Source organism: Colias eurytheme, chromosome 5, assembly GCF_061535395.1.
Source record: "Colias eurytheme isolate Ceu_HAF_F1 chromosome 5, ilColEury1 Martin Lab GWU primary, whole genome shotgun sequence".
Taxonomy (NCBI): Eukaryota; Metazoa; Arthropoda; class Insecta; order Lepidoptera; family Pieridae; genus Colias; species Colias eurytheme.
Genome location: NC_142984.1, coordinates 6812692 through 6836473, shown reverse-complemented (window position 1 = coordinate 6836473; position 23782 = coordinate 6812692). Strand labels below are relative to the sequence as shown.

Genomic DNA, 23782 nt, shown 5'->3' with positions numbered 1-23782 from the left:
AAGGTTTATCGTAAACGCAGATTTGTCATAATATTACGACAAAATTCGTTTATAAACTGCTTTATCCAACAAAAACCTGCTCTATCAGTTTGTTATATTTCAACGTCTGTAAAGATCTCGGAGCGTGTAATTATCGGCCGTTAATTATGTTAATACTGCGATATAAACAAAGATAAAGTGAACCGCCATTTCTAAGTGTTTATTAAATGAAATATGATAGGGAAATTGTCCACTTTTATAGAGAAACGAGGTTAACAGCAGATCATGTCTAATAGTGTATCTGTATAAATCAGTAATGGGATATAGACGGATAGATATAAAAATATAGGGAGATTCTTTAGTACGTAATAAATCAAAATACGTATTGGCAGCAAACAATTTAAATATTCAGCTTGTTTTTGATTCTTTATAAGAACATGTAAAGGATGAACAAATTTATATAAATGTTTAATATTATGTCTACTTATATTTTAAAATATAAAAATGAATCGCAAAATGTGTTGGTAAGCGCATAACTCGAGAACGGCTGAACCGATTTCGATAACTCTTTTTTTATTATATTCCTTGAAGTACGAGGATGGTTTTTATGTAGAGAAAACGTAAATATGTACCACGGGCGAAGCCGGGGCGGACCGCTAGTTTTAAATAGATGTTCGCTGGTCGTAGGTATTTATCAAACAGCGTAATTGGCGTCAGTGACTAGAATTGAAATAAATGTATGGCCTCAGTGTACCTATGGCTATTTATCATTGTAAATGAACATTTTTTGTTTCATTTGGAATGATGTATGAAAATCTGTATCTAGTTTATTTCATTTTTCAGGTGTTTGTTTGATCTAGCCCATTTTCTTAGTTAAAAATATACATGTCTAAACGATTAGCAACGCAACAAAAAGAAGAGCGCGTGTGCCGAGCACATGTGTCAGAAGTGAAACTCCATTGGCAAGATTCAAAGATACCAACATCGTCGCGTTACTTTGAAGTTTTACTCTCAACGTGTCCAAAGAAGTTTCACTTTAATAACTAACCACTAGGTATTCGTTCTTGTTAAGTCAAAAATTAACACAATAAAAATATATTGAAACTTGTTTACGTACACAAAATTGAAGATATTCTTATTCCAACAACATTGATTTTGGAAAACGTGTGTAAACGTATATGAAACGGAGTGTCGGTACTCGCATTTCTTACTCGCAAGGGGAAGTAGTTTTACGACCCCGCGCCCTCGACGTTGTTACGTTGGTCCGGGTTGATTCCTTGATGTTACAGTATAGGGAAGAAGAGAAGATAAATCATCTTACAACGACAATTTCTTAGCTTTAGTTTGAATTATTATTGGACACGATCATGGTGGTTTGGATTGGTATTATAAAAGCTACTTTCAACTCATTGTTTTTTATCATTTGTTTTACCTATAGTAAGCCATTAGACAAGTGACGATCCCTTATAAATTAAAGAATTTTAGGAATACCTATATTATTTGTAAAAATTTCCATTTTAAGTTAGGTATCTACATCAGAACAATTCGACGGGTATATTACTAGCTATCTCTTGTACCTGTATTCCATTCACAATCTCTACAGTATCAAATAAAATACTGTCTGATCTGAATATTCAGCGTATACATCCCGTCTAAGAATGCACAGCGTCTTGAGACGGTCCCCTAAGGTTTCGCTGCAATTTTACGAGTAACTGCCCCAAGCCAGCGCCCCTGCACGCACAATCCTTCGCCAACAATGCTACTAAATTATACGAATATATACGTTTTGTGAACGTTTTCACGTGAAATTGCTGGATGAATATATTTGGGATTTTTAATTAAAAGTCAACGTTTGATGTCTAAAATGTAACAATATGTTATTTATGAGATACTATAGGTATGTATTTTAATAGATGCTTCAATATAACAATAGCTTAGGTGCTATTTGTTATAATAGAAATAACGAATGTAATTTACGATTTTCTATAAGTACCTTCTTACGATTGTATTAACTCTATGCTACGAAGAAAATTTCGTAGGCGCACAAAATATACCTAGAGCGTCACTTTAACTGAGATATTATAATGTTATTAAACAATCTAATGTGGAATTTACTTAACTTTATTTAAGGTTTTCTTTTGCGTACCAACCAATTCAGAATCAATACTTACTAGGTATATCAATATTTTATTGAGGCCTATATCAAAATAAGAGGAAAAAATGCAAAGCCTAACTAATAATCTATAAAAATTACCGCTACAATTGTACCTTGTAAATTATTATTAATCACACGGCAGCAATCTGCATTAACTTTCATAAACGTTACACCTACTAACATCCATCAAACGGTATATAGTTTATTACAAGATTTATCATGGAAAGAGTAATAAATATAAAAAAAATATCAGCCCAATTACCCGTCACTTACCTCATGCATATAAATCAAAGTATTAAACTCTAAATTGCTCTAGTTCGTTAATAACAGGCAAGGATGCCGGCATGACATGCCTAGTGACATGTGAAAGGCATGTCCAATCTACATTCAGGATATTGAAAATAACTTAATATTTCCTTGTGAGAAATTATGATGTGGACGCAATCAGATGTAATTGTCGGATTTTCATTATATGGAGCTTGCCTTAAGGTGAACATCTACATATATCAGAAGTCCGAGCGTCTAATTACGATTAAAGAGCAGGAAATGTTTTTTATAAGTACCTATCTTGAAATCTTATTTTTATCTCCACATTCATATAATACGAAGCTAGAATTCCAATAATTTCCAAATACTTACCTAACAATTTAATTTGATTTTTGTGTGACCATTTTGTTCGTTTAGGTAAAATATGAAGTGATTATATCTAAATATTATTAAATAGGTATGTACACTGTACAGCCAGGACTTGAGTTATAGTTATTTATTGATTTAAGATAGTTCATTAGTTCAATAATCTAGTGATTTTTTTTCAGATAACAACAACTGGATTTGCTGAACTTATGAAATGAGTATGTTACTCTTAGTTTATTTGATCTTAAACAGCTATCCCTAGGAATATAAATATTTGCTGGTTGTTTCTGCGATTTTGTGTACACTGTACGTACGCTCCTAGAAAAATGTGCGTTTACGGCTTACGCTCACGTTTACCACCCCTTTAAATTAAAACAAGCAAGTATGAAATGGCGTGCAAATAGCACTTCTAAAATACACAGGCGTAAACGTGTTGAAATTTTTTTTCCAGGCATAAACCGTGGAGCGACAAATGCAGCTCTAAACTGCCGGGTGTTTATTCCCACGTAGCTACCCCGGAATGGCGAATTTAAAATTCCATTTTCTAGCATCGCGAAAAGTTCAAATTGCAACCATTTAAAATGCTCAAAGTGCGTAACTGCAATTAAAAATTCTTTACAGTGGCTTTAGTTTGTAATCACAAATTTTGTAGCGACTCGGCGAGGTATAGCCAAATGTAAGAGAGCGCAGAGAGCGTACCAAGATAAACAAAAAATGTACGTTTTGACTTAAAATGTTACTATGATGACAGCTTTATAAAATATGTAAGTACCTATTCTAAGCGTTTTCTGATTTACAATATTTAGCGAAATATCATTTCCTTTAATAGGTACCTATCTAACATGCTCGTTAATACTGATAATTTCTGTGTATTGATGATAGTAAAAACTTAATGTTCCAAACAAGTCGAAATCAAAATTAATATGCCTAACCATTGCCTAACCAAGTGCATATACCTGTAACTTCTATTAATTTTAAAAACTTGGCATTTATTGATTAAAAAATAATCCTTTGGAAATGTTAATGTCAATTAGAAAATAATACAAATATTTTATACTATATCCAGACTATCTATGAGTAAGTACCTTTGTAATACTTTTACCAATGCATGATTTTGCTTAATTTGATTTCTTTTTTAATTGAAGTAAATAAAGAATTGGTTCCAAATTAATTGTTTAAACAAGCGGCCTCTTTTAGGAAGGACCCTGTACTGAAACCGATGAACAGCTACTAGCACAATAGTTTCAGAGCTTTCGGCTGAAGTAGATAAGCAATGGAACCATGTTGGTATTGAGAGCTGCAGACAGATTTAGTTACCCTGTTTGATCATAGATGGCGCTGCAACTAATATATATGACGAGTTTGTTCAAGTGTTTTAAAATAATGATAATCATGATGAAATAAGCAAGTACCTAATACATTGTTTCTATACAATAAAACTGTTAGAATCAAACTTTTATGAACTGAGTTTCTTATTAAAAAAAAGTAAATATTTCTGCAGCTTTTTGCAACACTGATATCTTAATTACCATTGACCATATTATTGTTGAAACTGAACGTGAACAAAAATTAATAATCGAAAAAAAAGCATTGTGTATTTGAATGTTATTTTTATAGTCTACTGAAGACTGAGTGCTATTACCAAAGGTTATATATATATTTAGAGGTTATTTGAGATATACTAGTAGGTAGGTAAGCCTAACTTAGGTCTATAATGTGATAAAAAATACCTATTATAATAATATTTCATTTTTATGAAGGGGATATAATAAGGATAATTATAAATAAAACACAATACATTTTTCAAATAATATATTTACTAATGCCAAATCAATCTTAGACACACATTAAAACAGACATAAGTAATATGCACAATCTCACTTAACTAATTTTAACGTAGATAAAGATATACTATAATAATTTGTTTTTGGAAAACAATTTTAAGAATTCGTTCTCCTCTATAAGTATAATACTTTTGAAAAATATGCAATAATGTATAAATATTTACAAAGAGTTTATAAAAGGCACTCGATTTTTATTGCCGTTAATATCGCTATAATAAGTACAATTAATATAATAATGACGTCGATTTTAACACGTCTCTGATGGCACAATTATGTTCTAAAACGCTTCGCGATCGCAAGCTATTAGCAACAGTGGCATATAATATACAAGATATTATATAGAAGCAGTTTCAAGCTTTGTACGTTTATAGTTTCTTAATGTCTATTGCGATTAGTTTTCAAAACTGTGGCTATGGCATCGCACGTTTTTAAATGCTTAGATTTGTATAAAATAATTTTGTACCAAACAAATGTAGGAAAGCTTGTGATTATAAATAAATTTTGTATTCTTGAGTATAAAAACTAAATATATTCTTACTTATCTATAAATTATTTGAAATAGAATATGAATATTTAAAACGAAAACGTTGGGAAGCAATGTTTTATAATTATTATTGCAGAGATGTGATTTTGAAAAGAAATACAGGGCATTTCGATCTTCATTTCGTAACAAATTGTGTGAAGTGACACTTTACTATGAACTATCAACAAATTAAGTACTTACACGATGAAGTAATCATGGACGGACAGCGTTTAAATTGAAAATTATTGAGAAAATATTCGAATTATATGACTGAAACGGTTTCTATTGAATTAATAATTTTGAATGTTTCGTAACATTTCCCATAGGTATAATTAATTTTAATATAAGATTTAATCTCAACATCAGATCTCTTATATATTTTAAATATTTCTCAACGAATCTATTGAGACCTATAATAAAATATGAATTCGCATTAACACATCTATTGCACTAACGTTAACAAATGTAATTATTGAAAATATTATTGCTTTGACTTTATTACTTTTAAAAGCTATTTACAATAACAATTAAACTATGATTGCCCTAGTTGCTTTTTATCTATATCGAGACGTAAGCACAGAATATAAAAATCAATGTATAATAGATATTATAAAACCCATTAAAGAAACTTTTATTGAGATAACGCACTAGAGATTCTCGCAAGAGATTGCAACGAAGGCTTTAATGTAAAAAATATAATAAAACTATGTACCTACTAATAAACCTATCAAAATAAAGAGATTAATTTCACACTCCATTGATTTATGCAAAAAAGGTGAAAAACATTAACATTTAGTAAAGTTAACAATAATTTAATCTCTTCTAACTTTCCTTAACTATTAAATAAGCATAACAATATGTATAGAACCACAAACGTGAACATTGTACATTGTTAAGGCACTTGGATGCACATTTGATATTCATGTATAAATATTAAGCACTAAAAATAAAAATATACTTCTATAAACATATGATTTTTGAAAATTCATGTACGCATCGACCATTTTTATTCAATATTGTAGGAAGACTTTTTCAACAATAATGCTTCTAACAGATGTTACGTCTGCAAACATTAGTCTTTGGTTTTAAGTGTATACATATTTCTGCCAAAATAAAGAATTCGACTCGTACATGAAAATTAATAATTATTATTCGAATCACTCGATCATCAGTCAAATCTTGAGTGCTGATTATATTCGATTTGAACAGAAAATACTTACAGTTTGGCCGCCATCTTGTTTAAGGCCACGATCTTCATCCCAGGAGTTCATTAATTATTTTGTGATATTACATATTTATTTCTTTGTACTAGATTTATAACTACTGTCGGTCAGGCACGTTTTACTCAAATAAAAACACTTGAAGCAAAACACTAAATAATAGTACCGAAATATATCCCTTTAGGGATAAATAAACATTTAATATTTTACGGCGTTAAATTTTAAAACATTTCAAAACTGAACAATAATAATTTTGACCATAATTTTCCATGAAATATATAAATAAATTTAAATAAAATTTAACGCCGTCATAGATAGGGTAACCTAGCAACACTCGTGCTAAACATAATAAGCGACAACAGAAGTACAAAATAGTGAATATAGTCGATGGCGTGTGCCATTAAAAATATAGTATATAAATTTGTTAATAAAGTTCATCATGTTATAAACATAACAGGCATATAAATGTTAATAGTTAGACTATTAAAATACATAGTAAATGTTAACGTGAAAGGCCCAACAGCTATAGCTACATGGTGGTCGATGTTCCGATGGTAATGTTACGCGGCGACCGAGTCCGGTGGGCGGCCGTCTGCTGTTAGTGCGGCGCCTTAGCACGCACCTAGCGGGTTAACGAGAAGAGAGAAAACAGAATGTTAGTGTCGATCAAATGTCATGGTCCGACTACACGTAGCCTCAATCGCGAGCTCCAACGCTTCAACGCTTTTCGCTGCCCGCCGGCTTGAGTAATATTCGATTTATAGGACTCGCAATGGTAGGAAACCGGCATGCAGCTAAAAGCGGTAAACCGTGATCTCGGATCGATGTAGGTGTACGGAATTCGAAAAATAATAGAATAATAAAAACTATGTTCGGCGGGAGGCTATCAGGCATTCGTGCCGCGACATTCTTCCTATCGTGGTCTCGTTAATTATTAAACGACGAATACTTATTTTAAATTAGTTGACGCGGTTAATGGTTGATGTTAAATAATAATTTAGTATGATAATGATCTACAATATAGGATTAAATGCCCAATAGTTCCCATAAGACCAATGCTTGATGCATGGTAGAACTCGAGAGCCCATGCTTCAAACATTGCCCAAACAAACAAGCATAGGTAATTTTTATATCACTTATATAGATAACCATAGCACCCCGATGCAAGTATGTAAGTTATTCAACACAGTCGCTTCAATAGTTTAATAATATCGTATATGATAGCATTCACGTAAAGTTGTTAATAAGTTTGTGATAACGTATCAATAATGTCATTACATATTTGCATGTTAGTGACTCATATAATATAAATACATAGTTACAAATATCTGCAAGTGACAATAGCAGTTATGACGGTGCATATCATAATTATTATTGAGACAAACGGGGACTTGGCCTTGTGGACCTGCGTGTTAGTTGTGTAAGGCTACATTCGGCCAAATGACTGCACGTCATCAACTTTATCGACTGTTCAATTCACAAAAACAATTACAATTACACCGCGATCGCGAACCTATACCAGCTAAAAAGAAAAAACCAACACGTAAAATTTCAGATAATTTATTGCATATAATATCCTTTCAAAATGCATTTGATATTTACAATCAACAATTGAAACAATAATAATTAAACAAAAATCAATCCTTATATAAATTTCTTCATAAAAATTACGGATAGCGATTTGAAACGAAACTCATTTCATATAAAGCGTGAAAAATACGTAAAACGACATTGGTATGCCTTTATAAATCCACAAGGACACAAGTGCATATAACCTTACAAATAATTGCTTTCAAATACGAAAGATATATAATAAAATAATACCTAAGGCAAAAATAGAAACAACTAACTTATATCTTATATAAAACTTATATTGACTAAGAAAAACTTGTGATGATTATAAAACGCAAGTCAAAGGAGGTGCATTTTGTTTAATACTGGATTGATGGCACAAATAAAAATGCGCTGTCCTTTGACTAATACTGGGGAAATCGGGAAAGAAGGATCTCACAACCCGAGCTTAGCACCTCTGGACATTTGGCAGAAATATTAAAAGAAAAATCTATTGATAAAATGGACAATTAAATAGAAACACCAATCCTTCTTTCCTCACTTAAATTTCTAAACAATACCCGAAGAACATTCAACGATCACGTAAAGTGATGCTATGAGAACATGCTGTGATATTTCAGCATACATTTTTGGTAACATTGGCGTTCATTACGGGCTTTAAGCTTGTTACAAAATTCTCAAAACTGTTATATCCATATCACAACATGTAACAGATAAAAAACTCTATAAAAATGAAGTATAAAAATCACAGTTTAAAATTATGCAGATTTACTTCAGATCCAGGATGAAGTAGTGACGGGCATAATACCTATTCACGAACTTACTAATAAAGAGCATAACTAATAAGTACACAAAAATAAAGAGGACACAGAGAGACCATAAAGCAAAGGCGCTTACGCAGTCTTACTAACGAATATGATTGCTAGAGCGTCTACTTTCACAAAAGCTACAAAATATTTAACTGGAAATTGAGTAAGTCATTAAATAAAAAACCAATAATCTTTCCTCCATAAAATAATTCATACAACAACAATAAACCAGTTAAATATTCCTCAAAGAAATGCAAGCGTATTCATAGTAAGGCATGCGTTCCGTGCGCGCTTCTCACCTTGTGAACAAAATGGCGGCGTGAGAGCAAATGGCGGGTTATTTAAGGCGCCGGTAAGGCCGTGCGCTGGTAAGGGTGCTCCCTCACTTGCGCGAGCCGACCCGCCCTCCGCACGACACCTAGCGGCACACGATATTTATCATCTGTGTCTGAACAGACCATTCTTATCAACCAATGCAATATTTTTGAAGTGAAACTTCTTTATCGGGATTGGAAAAAAATTTAGTGTAACATTTTTTCGTTACGCGCCATCTTGTTTTTATCCCTTACACGCGTGATTGACGTATTTCTGTAAATTATTTTTTGACAAATAAGGTCATAAAGAAGTTTCACTTCTTACGTGTGTACACTAGTACAGGCACACATTTTTTTTACGAATTCACACCCAGGTTTTTTGATACACAAGTGAATGATATTTCAGTCGTGATTAATGAATTTATATTTATGTGTGAATTTACGGAATATTTTTTACCTCCTGGGTGGTATAAATGCTGAAAAATAATATAATCTCATCAATAGCTAAATTTGCATCTTATTTGCAATAGCGTAAGCACTGGCAACAAAAATATATAAAAAAATTCGAAGCTTTTAATTTGGCAGTATCACTAACATCTATGTGTGCATCTAAGCCTATATAACCTATTTTATTATTGCTTTGGAAAAACTAAAAGAGATTTCAAATCGGGTTATCCCGCTATAAGGTACGTACAAAATGGCTGATTTGAGAATCAAATAGAACGTTTATCAGAACTTGAATTGACTAAACTGCAAAAAAAATCGGACATACAAAGTGTACATCTACTCATTTTATAAAGCTCACTCGTTCCTAAGCTAACGTATAATCTTCAGAAGATAAAAATATGTCTTAACCTATGGTATGTATATAAATACGATAATATATTATGGCTAATAAATTAATAAATTACCATACAATTTTAAACAATAGAATAACATTTTGTATGTGTTCTATGTCGTTCTCTTTATTACGTTAAAGTATTGTCAGAAACGTAAAAGTGTCGATGAGAACTCATTCGTGTTCGTATAAAAATGTGTATCGCGTAAATTATCAGTGTGGTTAATATTTTAAATATTATAATTAAAATTTGCGAATCATTGTAATACAATTCAAATCGTAATTGGTCCCTTTTGCTTGTAATCGCTGAATTTTATTTTATTTATTTCGCCATTCAGAGATTTTACTGTTAATATAAAACTGATGTTATTCACAACTGTGAAAAAAAACGAGTAAACATGCAGGATGACCGAAAATATGAAACTAAAGGATGAAACATGTTAATGTATTAGTGTTGTTACAAGCAAGGGTAATCACAATACTCTAAAGATATTTAAATGAATAAAAACTATTGGTTAAAGGACAAGTGTGTGTGTGTGTGTATAAAAAAATCTATGTCTTTGTATACGATGTATCGGTAACTTAAGGGTTTCTATTGGCAGTTTAACAATATTATCCTAGAAAACTCCATCTAAAACTGCCATTCGAAAGGAGTCAAACATAAAATATAATTTGCAATAAATACGTAAATTATATTAATCTGTGTAAATATTAAAATCTGCTATATAATAAATAATAATAATAACTCTTTGTTCAAAACAAGTTATACTCTCAAATGACTGTACACAACAGACAGAAAACAAAGTTTAGAAAAATCTAAACGTAGGTACAAAACACGGATTTACAGCTACATTGTTCTTAATTAAGCTTATTCTATGTTAACCGATAATATGACTCTAGAAAGGCATTCGTGTATATAGATCTGTCAAGGACGGTAAATATGTTGCGAAGGCCGGTGATGGGAGCCTGTCGAATCTTATTGAGGTCTGTTGCGTGTGCGGCCAATGTCAAAAGCCAGCGAGTAGGTACCTCGACGCTGCAACCCCATTAAAAACATTTAATTCAAACACAATTCAAAAATTTAAGCCTTGGATTAGTCCGTTAATTTTGTAGTCACGTGTAATGTTAGTACTGTGTTAGTACTACATGTAATATTTCCTTCGGGTGGATTAAATATGTTAAAATCATGGACGTATAAAAAAAGACGGAGTATCGCCTAAACATTGAGTGAAGCCTAGTAATGGCGGCGACACATCCATGTGTGTGTGCCATGTTGCCATGGCAACACTATGGCAACAGCTGTCCTGATGACAATGGCGGCTGTATTTTTTTCTATAAATTTTGCCGTAATAATTTTATCATTAAAACATAAAAGAAAAAACTTGCTTCCCTGTGGAATGTAATCCCTTGTGTTTTGTTATTTAAAATTGTACTGTTGCGACACCATTTAACCACGCAAGACGGCATTTTAAATATTTTTTGTGAAATAGTGACGCAGTTAATCAATCGGTAGTTCACGACGTAATGGCGGCCGACTAGCTTACTATGGTGAGAGTGTGTGCGTGTTCATTGTCTTTACACGATCGCTAGCTTACTACGGTGGCTTCACGTTGTTTGTTCGTAATACGGCGTCCGTCTTTTTTTATACGTCCATGGTAAAAATATTAAAATCGGATGGGGTTAAACAGGCAAGCATTTATAGTGAGTGTCAACTTTGTAAATATGATTCGTAGATCTAACATGATTTTTACATTACGTCCAAAACTAAGCTGCAGAATACAGCATGCGGTTATTTTCTACACCGACTACGCTAACTTTTAATCTCATATGAGTTTTAATTCTCTATAATTTTCCTACCTAGCGTCACACTGACTATCGCACGGACGAGAACCCGGTACCTTTAGCGTTAGTATGAGTATTTGGCGACACCTGCGGTATGTACGGTACGATTCAAAGATGACCACAAATTGGCGGCCGTTTGCGCACGTACACTCACGAAGAAAATACTTAAAACAAAATAATATTTTAATTTTGGTTAAATAATTTGTGTAATATTGTAAACGCTGGTTATGCAAAACCAAAAAGTCTTTTCATGAGTGTACGTGCGCAGACGGCCGGCATTCGTGGTCATCTTTCGTGAATCGTACACTAACTAGTGAGGAGTCAGGTGTCGCCAGACGCGGAGAGATCAACGGGCGAACAACCCACCCGTATGGTCGGCAGCCGCGTACTCGGCCGTGAGCAGCGGGTTGGCGGCCGCCGTGAGCGCCGCGTAGTTGGCGTAGTCCGCGTACGGCGACGCGTAGATCAGCTGGTGCGCGGGCTCGCCGGGCGACAGCAGGCCGGCCGCGGCGCCGCCCGTCCCGTTGAGCAGGCCGGCCTGCGCGCCGGGCCCGGCCATGCGCGGCGACAGGATGAGCGGCGCGCCCAGCGGGGCCTGCGAGCGCAGCGCCACGCCGCCGCCGGGCGCCAGCAGCCGCTGCGTCTCCGCCGCCACGCGCCGCCACTCCTCGTCAGCTGTGGACTCCTCTTCGTTGTATAATGTGTCTCGATAGATACCATTTTATACTATACTAGGTGTTCGGCTCCGTCCCCTTTTTAATTTTTAAGCTATTGCATAGCTTCTATCGCGGGCCTTGAGCGCGGGAACCGAATCGAGAAATTCCGTAACGAAAAAATCTCACGCTCCCCACTCCGACGGGCTTGGAGGTGTGGCTTGAAGGCATGCTATGCAATAGCTTTACCGCGGCAGTCCCCGAGTGCCACACGTCTTTTTTTTAGGCATAAACAATATCATATTATGTCCTTCTCCTGGTTCTAAGCTCCCTTTCGGCTAAATCAGTTCAGCGGTTCTTCTGTTATAATTAATAGTGTAATTAAAACGACTTTTTTTTATATGAATATACAAGATATTGAGATGTTTTCCCAGCAGTATGCATAATATGGTGCTTTGCAAATCCCCATACGATCAGAGTCACAATAATTTGTCACAGTGAAATCACCCATGTTAATAGTTAACGACCGTAACATGCCACAAATCAATTAAGTTAGTCATTTCTTAAGTCGTGACTCACATTCGAGGCAGAAGTGTTGTTCCATTAATGAGAATTTTAATGAAAACTTGTAATCGTATTTACAACAGGATCGGTACAACAGTTATGTTATGTACAGAACAGTTATCATTAACGAGATGTTTTAATTTAATCGGAGATGTGCGCCTTGACCTCAGGTATTGCGTTATTTCACATTTTCATACTAATTGTAATGAATACTTAATACATGGGCAAGACAAGTTTTCTTACATATTCACATTAAGTACTTTGCCTACATAATTATCACTTAAGTCAAATGAGGAGTTAATCAAATAGAATAAGGTAATCTCTAGTTAGCCCAAGGATAATTTTCATTGCAATCGTTTAACATGTCAATACATTCGAAATATAAAACAGTACCCATATTACATACAACAAAATACAATTCCCAAGGGGATTCCCAATAATGTTAGTGAGAGCTTAACCTATGTAAGTATTAGTGACAAAACATGAATGCGACCATACTTAATACGCACTGACCGTTGACAGGCACGACGGCTTTCGCGCTCGAGTCGCGGTATGTGCCGTTAATGATGGCCAATTCCATTAATTGGCGTTTCTTCAACTCATCCTCACCATCTGCTTGCTGTGGACACGTGGAATAAATTATTAGTTGAGAAAATAACGTAAAATCAGTATTTACTTGTAATACTTGTAGGTAATCAATTCGTTTAAATTTCTAGAGATACAAGAGAGCTTTCATTTAGTATACGCCATACTTTTTTATTTGAATTATTTTTATAAAAAAAAAATACTTTTAAATTATGTGGATTTAAGAGTGTCAAATGAGTAGTATGGTTAACCAACTTTAAGTATAACGTTACATGGATATTTAGTATACGTAAGTATAAGAAAGGCATAAAATAAACATGTAAATAAATATTAAAGCATATTTTTCCTTGAGTATTTCAAAACAAGAGTTCGTTGTAACACTTACTGAAATAAATGACGACTTCCTTTTCAAAGACATGTAAAAATTATAAACCATCATGATCAAAGACGTTCCAAAATATATAGCGTGAATATTATAAATGTATTTAATCAAATACATTCCTTTCTAGTAATTAATAAATATTTATGATATGTTGTTTCTATAATTTATACAATCTAGCTCTATGACTCATATTTCTATATTATAAAGATTTGAAGAATAAATTTTAAATTGCATGTAATATTCATAATTGAGCTTTGTTATAAAAGAAGTAAGTAACGCGACCATTTTAAATTCTAGAATAATAAACTATGTCGTATATAAACTCACTGGAATAAGCAGACGCTTAACCTCCTCCACGGCCCTGGCCAACTTGATCTTTGCCCTGTTCTCCGTGTCTTCCACGGTGAGCAATACGTGTAAATCATCAGCCAGGTGCTCCCAATTTGGCTTGCCTCTGTTTGCGTCCTCCTGGAATGTACCCAACAAATAAATCATTGAACGCGCAATAAACTTCGGAGATACACAGTATCCTCAATTATACTAAGAAATTATATAGGAGAAAAACCAATTTTGGTGCCAAGAACGCCTTAATCCATATTACAGTCAAACATAACTCCACAATCAGCGCTGCACTGCATAATCTATTTCTGGATTATATACACAAATAGTAGTAATATAATACCAAAGTTGTTTTGCACTGAGAGTCTTCACATTCTGCTAAAATTAATTCTGTGTGTGAACTGCTCTATATCTAAATAATTTAACATTTATCTCTGATATTTATGGGACGGAAGAAATATCTTACACAACGTCCACTCGTTTCCTCGTTTGTATGTTAATTAGAACATACATCTTGTTTTTATTCAACACGTGAAAAGCCGACGGCGATGTTTGTCGTATGCATACTAATTACAAAATTAACACACATAATGAGAAAATTAAAGAAAACATTGATAATTACCTTCTTCTTGTCCCTCATGGATCCTTTGCCTCTGACCATGATTTTGCAACCTGTTTCTTGCTCCAGCTGCTTGGCGGTCATGCCTCTCGGTCCCAAAATCCTGCCCACGAAGTTGAACTGTAAAGTGACAAAACCAGAATTTAATACGTTTAGCAGAAATACAGATTCCCTCAACTGAGTTATTTGATTATTTAAAGCTATCAATTTAGAGCTCCCATTAAATCGTTTGAGATCAGGAAATGCTCCCACGTGCGCGGTCATAGCATGAGCTACATTTAATGCTATTAACTGCTGGAGTAATTGCCAGTTTTCATTACGAATAAACCGTATTTCCTAGATGTTTGATTGTTGTGCAAATTTAACACAACTCTGGTTCTAATGGATCAGTCAATCCCGGGTACGTGAACTGTGAATAGCCATCACTGAAACTATAGAATGGACTAGATGGCACCACGCCAACAAATACAGTAAAAAACATATTTGCTTTTCAAACGTATGTCCAGAAACTAAATGTTGGCCTAAGAGCGTATACGCATTATGCGGGTAGCCGCATTGCGGGTAGCCGTCCGGCTGACCGCAAGCACAATTATGTACGTAATATTCATTTCTATGCGCACTGTGCGGTCTGCGGTAGCCGCATCGCAATGCGCATAGAAATGATCGCAATGCGCATAGAAATGAATATTACGTACATAATTGTGCTTGCGGTCAGCCGGACGGCTACCCGCATAGTGCGTATACGCTCTAAGTCTCGAGATAACCGGCGCTAAATGGTGGATAAAATTGAAATCGGGTTGACAGTCGTCACTGAAAATCACGCTCGATGTATAAGATCGCTTGAAGTTTCAATATTTTGTTTTTGTAGAAATCTATTCAAGAATGAATTTTAAAGCGTAGGAACACAGACTCGCGATTGAAATGAGTTAGTCAAAACATCTAATGTACAAATGCAAATTTGAAAACAAAAGGTTTAAACAAAGCACTGTATAACATAAGCTATTACATTTTTTAAACAATGGTAAAGAAAAATGAGACACGGAAATGGAAACGACAAAAAGGTTGGACTGTGTTTGTCCTGGTCTATCTACTACGACAACAATAACATAATTTAGTTGATCTTTCCAAAAGTTTTAATGTTGATTGTTTATGTCTAGCGAGTATATCTATTATTAACGTTTTCATGGATTACTGGAAATATCAAAGAAAACTGTTATAAAAACAGAAATTTGGAGGAATACGTCCCAGTTTTTACTATTTTCACGCCACAACAAAGCAAGAATACAATGTCATTAACTTGAATAATTAAATCTCTAAATCTCTACAAAGAAGGAGCTATATAAGTGTTGAGCGGTTTAAAGCCCCACCGTTTCGTCTGAAAGTATTTATGGAATCTTTTATCGTATTCATATTTTAAAATATCAAACTCGTCTTTGAAAATAATTGCATTGTAGCGTTTGAAGTCTCTTTATATAATCTTAAGAAATTTGGCAAAGAAAAATACGATAGTGTAAATATAGAATTTGCATACGGTGCTGAGAATGCTCTTATCGCTTAAACTTCAAAACGTCTGTCGGCTGTCAATAATATTATCTACTTTATTTTTTCTAAGTGCAAAACAAACCCAAGGCGGACGTGAAGCCATGTTGAAACGTCGCACTAGTTGGCTATACGCCCAGGTTTTCACAGCGGCAGTTAACATTTTCATGACAATACCGATTTCTGTATTTTCTAAACGCGTAACTGTACTAACAGCTACTTCGCTGTATTTGTTTATAACTTATGCATCACAACTATATGACTCTGTATTGTTTAACGTTTATTTTATGATTTGACCGTAATATTTGCAAGCTGGAAATAGAGGTATGTTTAGATATTATGTACCAATTAAATGGCTCTAGAAATATTTCGTAAATCTCATTACCATGCTTTATTTAGTCTACTCTTTCAAGGGGACGTTTCAGCCTAAAATCTGTGTGTTTTATTCAACTTCAACATTGATACTAGGTAAAAACTTTCAGAGTAACCCAAAATGTGAATTATTGATCATCTTTTGGTTTGACATACCAGATTTAGGATTCATTAAATTATTTTATTAAATGAAAGAACCTTGCCATCTACAAAACCATACCTCTACATTGATTAGCGAATTCTTAGCAACACAATTTAGTAAATAACTACCCAGTACACACTAAATACAAAATACTTCCTAGTAATAACTCATTCAGAATTAGGTTGATAAGTTCGGTTGTGAAACTACCGCGACGAAAGTTCTACGCCGTGGCCGGTTGCCGATTAATCCATGTCGTGGAAATATTTCTTAAAAATATATTCTTTCTTCGTCTTTTGCTTTTCGGTTCTAAAATTTTACAGTTAAATGCATTACGCGCTTCCAAGCCCTGTTTATTCACTTAGCAGACGTCTGTTTATCCAGAAATAACATTCAGAATTTTAAAGTTCGTTTGAATATAGAATTTATTTAAAAACAGTTGTAAAGTTGATATTAATTGGACGAATAATTGACAGCCGGATATGGATTATTATGTTTATATTATTTCATCATTTTGCACTGTAATATTTTACACAGAAACTAAACACAATTCATTTTTAAATCGAAATTCGGCACGAAATCCGTAGTGAGCAAAGCTTACTATTGTAGAGCCATTTTAATAGGCAACATTTGACACTTCAACAAAATTCAACAACGTAACCTAGTAACCACGACATAGAATAACATGATATTTCGTTTTGTTAGAACTGCACATTTGCTTAACTTTTTTCAATTACGATTACATATTTATAATAATAATGACCGATGCAACTAATTTTAAGATTTGATTTTACTGATAAACCATTCTAAACATAATAAACATTTTCTTATTTAAAGAACTGACGTCGCTACAATTTTGTGTCAATAAACCTTTTTTCTTTATAAATACCCAGAGGCGGCTCGTGACAAAATTTTATGGGTGTTCACTTGAAATAAAACACTGAAAATACATGGTGTAAAGCAGTACAATTTATCAAAAAAATTACATATAAAGAAAATGCATACGTGATAGGTACGTCTTTCTTTTTGGTGTGCAAAAATATCTATAACTTAAAGCGACAAGACCGATAGACGCCAATTGCAGTTCATTCAACAAAATATGGTACCGAGATTGTGAATGTTTTTTCATCTTGATTGAAAGATGAGCTAAGTCGTCAACGCCCGTTTCAGTCCAAGCACTCTCACCTCCGCCGGCCGCGCCCGCTTTAAATAAAAGACACGGAAAACAAAATAGTTTGTTGCTTTCATCACAACCACACAACCACGGTGTTTTCACATATTGTTCAGATTTAAACACACGCGTATATGTTTTCGTTTTTGTCGTACATTTTTGCGTTCAGGCCGTGGCGGTCCCTTAGCTTTACGTTCAAGCCGAATTTGTAACGTTTTATCACACTTTTTAATGAACGCCACATTATAATTATTGTTCATTTTAACACTCACAAGTAATACTGATAACTACAGGCCATTTCAACACGTATTTTATAATTTTAATTAGAAAATTGCATGAATCGCGCGCGTGCATTGAAGTTGACTCGAGTGTTTGTTTATATTATAGAAGTGGTAACTGGCAACGTCGCGCCGCGCGCGCAATCGCTGTCCTGCCGGGCGGTAAAAACGAACCGGCAACGTTTGCGGGTGCGGCGCTCCGAATTTTGCTACTTTTCCATAGAAAATCTTTTGTTTCACGCGCAGGGCTCTGGCAAAACCCTCTCTTTCACTCCTATTGGATTTCGTATTAGGAAATGTACTAAATCTTTTTTCATTAGAGCGCAATCGTGAGCGCTCCGCTTCGCGCGTTACATAATACAGTAGGTATTATACAGGTGTATGGGATGATGGAATGATGGATATATTCATTGGTATTAACAGTAGTTTTAAAGACTACGATTGATTTTAAATAGTAATAATTAATGTTAATAATTAAATTAAGGACTATGATTTTATTATAATTATTTATGGGAGTTCACTGCACCAGCGCTCCTTAGGGCGAGCCGCCTCTGTAAATACCCAGAGACGTTACTCTAAAAATCGAAATCTGACATCTAGAATCGAATGCATTGATTACTTGGGAATAAAAATTATCATAAATTATTGACATGTGTTTCAAGTTCGATTGACAAATGTTTCAAGTCCGTATCGATTAATTCACTTTAATCGATGTTTTTAAGCAGGTTACCACCCTATGAAGATAAAATTGATAGACGTCAAATGTTGCCTATTAAATTGGCTCTACTATAAGTAATTGTATTTAATCTGAACGATAAATGACACCATAAAGCAAATTTTTAATACCACAGACAAGTAAATCACAAATTTATGGTTTGTGCTGTATTTATAACTCCTTCGGCGTCAGTGCATCTAATCGATAAATATCAATACTGCCCACCGCCCAGCTAGTACAATAGTGTAAATAATGTTTTAGCTTTAATAATACCTTCCATACATACCGAGAATCACCACGTAATCAAATTTAATAATGTATCGACCGAGTATTTTATAAGGTGTTATTTAATAATACGTTCATAATTATCGGGTTCAGCTGATTTACTGAAATAATAATACGTTCGTAAGAAATTGTTTTGCCGCACCATTTATTAACCGTAAATATACCTACGAGTCATGTTTATTTTGTCTGTGGCATATAAAAATCTTTGAGGAGTAACTTTAAAAAAATATCTATTGTTTTAATACAAGAAAAGTAATTTCAGAGTGAAACCTAATCATTTCCTTCAGGCGTTATTATGTAGGTATGTTATATAATAGAATTAGTGTATCAAAATGTGAGCGGATACAATTTCACGTTAATTACCCCGATATTGCTAACGCGGTGACAATGGCCTATAATAAAGCTCGTTCAATAGAAATGTACGTTTGTCCATAATTGACAGTAGTTTTGTTCAATAATGATAGGTCACGGACGAAACACAAGCCACGTGCGGTACATACCTACGTATCTCAATTATTGTAGCTTTCAATTGGAATTACCTCATTTCATAATTTTTACGGTCAAATGTCAAAATCAGGGACATGCTTATTTCATGAAAATGCATTGAAATGAAATATGTATTACAACTACTTTTCTACTCGTTCAAGTTTAGACCGGACAGCATTTAATTTTACTTCATAATCTAAAAAATGATTAGGCAAAACTTTACAACGATACAACTGAATTTCTTTCTCAAAACTTCAATCAATTCTCATATTCTGACTTAAATTATTCAGTATTTTAAGCACACCGTTAAAACTGTTATCGAATCATGCAAAACGTTTGAACAAAAGGTTTTAAGAAAGTATCGTATCAATTCAAAGGTCATATCTGAAGTCAGTGTACTGATGACTGCATTGTTTAACTTTCCCACGAAATGCTCGTGTTTTTTCAGCTATTCCTGACTGAGGCCAATGCGTTGCACTTACTCATACTGTTTTCATTTCGCATATCCGATCTTCTTTGGTAAGCGTATTGAGATATGGATGGATTTAGAAAGAAAACATAATATATGGGGTTGGGTGTTGATATTCGGTATTATGTTGAAGAAATAATTGTTCCTCCGTTTCAGTGATGGTAAAATTTTTGTAGATATTTTGAAACTCACCATTTTCAACTAGTTATGGTTATATAATTTGAAAAAGGGATAAAGTACTTGCTTCAACCGGTAATTGACATTGCAACTAATATATATTGTACTTTCAGGTGCTATGAATGCAATTGATTGATGGGTAAATTCGTAATGTAGCGTGTACATTCCTAAACTGGAATATTACTTTAAACCATTTTAAGCCTTTACTAAAGGTAATAGGGCTTAGAATAGTGTATAGTATATTTGGTATATAATTGTGTGCATTGTACGAAGATTGGTCACGACGTGCGATACTTGCTGCAGGCGATAGGAATATAAAATATGGTTAGCGTTCAAACCTATATCATAGAAAACGCTTTATTATATAAGAATCTATAATCTTATGAAAAATAATTTATATACATATACCAGGTGAATACCTATCTAATATTCTAAAAAAAATCCATTAATTGATATTTAGATATTTTGTGTAGATACATGCCTCTTTCAAATCTTTTACGTATCTAGCTATAATATTATTGTTAAGCTCGAGCAGTTGTTTTTATCATGATTCCCTATTTCCAATATACAATTAGTGACAGATTGGCTCAAGCTCTACTCATTCACACTTCACATTTCTCTGGCAACAAAATTGAGCACAACGCGTAGTAATAGTTCTGAAGAGTCGTCGCTCAGACACTTGGCATTCCTACTTAAAACACATTTCAACTGAATGGTCTTCAGAAATAGCCTGTGCTTTCCTACGCAGAAAATCTATTTATCCATATTATGTAGATCTCTAGTGGGTTCTAAAGTTCACGTAAATATATATATATATATACTAAATTACACTAGCAAAATACATTCGCATCAAAACAGCAATTAACATAGAAATACAAATAAAATTAACATCTGAACAAAACACGCGGTCTTCGTAGCCTATACATCTGAAACCTTTCGAAATTTCGTATAACTACCTAGATATCCTACTTTCTAGGGAAGCGCGTTCCATCTTAGACCACATCTCAGCTTAACATCAGGCGAGATTGTGGTCAAGCGCTTCCCTATTACCAAAAAAAAAAAGATACGATAACCTATTCAAATGTACATAATAAATATTGTATAAAACCGGGAACTACTTACATATCAGAATAAAGATCCCATTAGCTTAAACGAGAGCATTTACAAGGTATAATTCGTGACCCGAGACAGGTCGGTCGAACGCACACGCCAGCTTGACCTCTTCAAACGGAACTTTGTTTTAACTCGTTCTTATATGTATTAATATTTTTCTATTGAAAGCATATTTTAATGCGAAATTTAAAAAATGTGGACTACTATATTATTTATGAAAAATCATAATATTATTTACGATTGATAGACTATTTTTTAATAACACGAAAAACATGAGTGTAGGTATATGGATGAAGAAATTCAAACGCAATATGCAAGAAGGTATGAATAAAAGATGTGTGTAATATAATTTTTGCATATATTATAAAACATAACAATATCTAAATGCTAAATTTAGAAAAGATCATTTTTATTATAGTGTCACCTGACCCGCGACCCCTCTTGTTAAAAAAATTGATATCATAAGAAGTTTGCATTTTTTTAACCAAAGTTATATGTAAAACATTAAAAAAGCTCCCAATATACTACCTATGTTTGAAACAAATAACAATAATTATAAGTAATGCAAATAAAAACGTCAGGATGTTATATTCTACTCTAAACATATAGTTCTAACAAATAAACAGCTGCTTTGACTTAAAATAGAAACTTCCAATGAGAATCCTATTAATAAATAAAAAATTTCCAGTCACTTAAAATAATAATTTTACATAAAAAAAGAATATGTGATGAATCATCACTACATCCATACTAATATTATATAAATGCGAAAGTAACTCTGTCTGTCTGTCTGTTACTCAATCACGCTTAAACTACTGAACCAATTTTCATGAAATTTGGTACAGATATTTTGATACCCGAGAAAGGACATAGGCTACTTTTTATCCCGGGAAAATGACGCAATCCCGGAAATCCCACGGGAACGGGAATTATGCGGGTTTTTTTTGACTGCGCGGGCGAAGCCGCGGGCGGAAACCTAGTATTACATAAATACCTAGTAAATATAACTGTATAGAACTGAAATTAGCAGGCCTCCTACGCCCGTTACGTTGAATAAACACATTAATAGCCTAATATTTCTCTAAAAGTTTATTAAATCAAAGTATGCATGAGAAAGGTAAACAAATTCGCCCACTTGTATCAAATCACACGATTTCTCTAATTGCCTACGAATTACATAATATTAACCTCAGCGTAAACAACGGTTGAAACAAATAATCATGAAACGGTAATAGATATTTTAATACGCATTAGCAAATTAATTAAAAAAGTATAAAAACATCTCGTTTTATTGAAGATTCAAAAAGAACATAAATTAAATAGTTAAAACGTAGCGTAAAGTTTCATATTTGGCCCTTTTCCAATCAGTGATCGTTAAATATTTTTGAGATTAAACCAACAAATCATAAGTTTTATAACAAACGTTCCAAATAAATTGGGAACAAATTCATTAAATATATTATATGCGTGCTTTGTTATTGTAAATGAATTTATGGAGACAGGATTGATGAAAAAGATACCAACGTTATATTTTACAAAAATAATCAGATATTATCGTGTTGCAAGGCCAATCTTATAAAACGCTAAAATATTATATTTGTGCGGTTTGCAGCTTTTTTAGAACGGACGTTGTATCATGAACATTTCGGTAGCATAAAATCTATAGTTTTATTTCTTCCTTTGGCTTTATGACGTATGACACGTTTCGATCGATCTGGTTTATGTTTCCTTCGCCTTAAATTATTACTATTCATACAGCGGACAGGGATAAAACAAAATATCCGTTACATATTTTATTCCTCGGCGATTTACATCTTTTTATAGATCTTTATCTAAAATGTGTGATTGAAACTATCAGAAATCAAAGCAAAGGGAAGCACTTAAAGTGAACTATAGTATTTCAAAATAGATAACCATTTTTCCAAGTTTTAGTTCTTTCCGCGCCGTTCTCAAAATAAGTTCATATACTTTTTTTGGCAATAAACTTCGTATTTTGAAATGTAAGATATCATACACACATGTCTTATAATATCGTATATGTTACACTGTAATTAATTACCGTCCAACAATGAACAAGATCAGCAGACTCCAGATGTGGTCTGGTCAGTATCCCATGTCATGCCGCAAAAAGCAAGGTAACGGCACACCCCGTTTTGGTAGGATTTAA

General features: G+C 33.6%; 1 protein-coding gene across 5 annotated transcripts in view; it reads right to left on the bottom strand.

Annotated features, from left to right (window-relative positions):
• Positions 1-4564: 4564 nt before the first annotated feature.
• Positions 4565-23782, bottom strand: part of how (protein held out wings) — a 64587-nt gene continuing 45369 nt past the window's right edge. Inside the window, exons 3-8 of one of the 5 annotated variants that reach the window (XM_090101992.1) lie at positions 14875-14991; positions 14241-14381; positions 13445-13565; positions 12096-12404; positions 9035-9153; positions 4565-6976 (exon numbers count right to left, since the gene is read on the bottom strand). In XM_090101992.1, the coding sequence (XP_089958118.1) occupies positions 9077-9153; positions 12096-12404; positions 13445-13565; positions 14241-14381; positions 14875-14991 (765 nt within the window). In that variant the 3' untranslated portion in view covers positions 4565-6976; positions 9035-9076. Of the gene's footprint in view, positions 6977-7898; positions 9184-9298; positions 10924-12095; positions 12405-13444; positions 13566-14240; positions 14382-14874; positions 14992-23782 lie in introns of those variants that run through there. The other 4 variants (XM_090101995.1, XM_090101991.1, XM_090101993.1 and 1 more) reach the window with 4 other exon arrangements.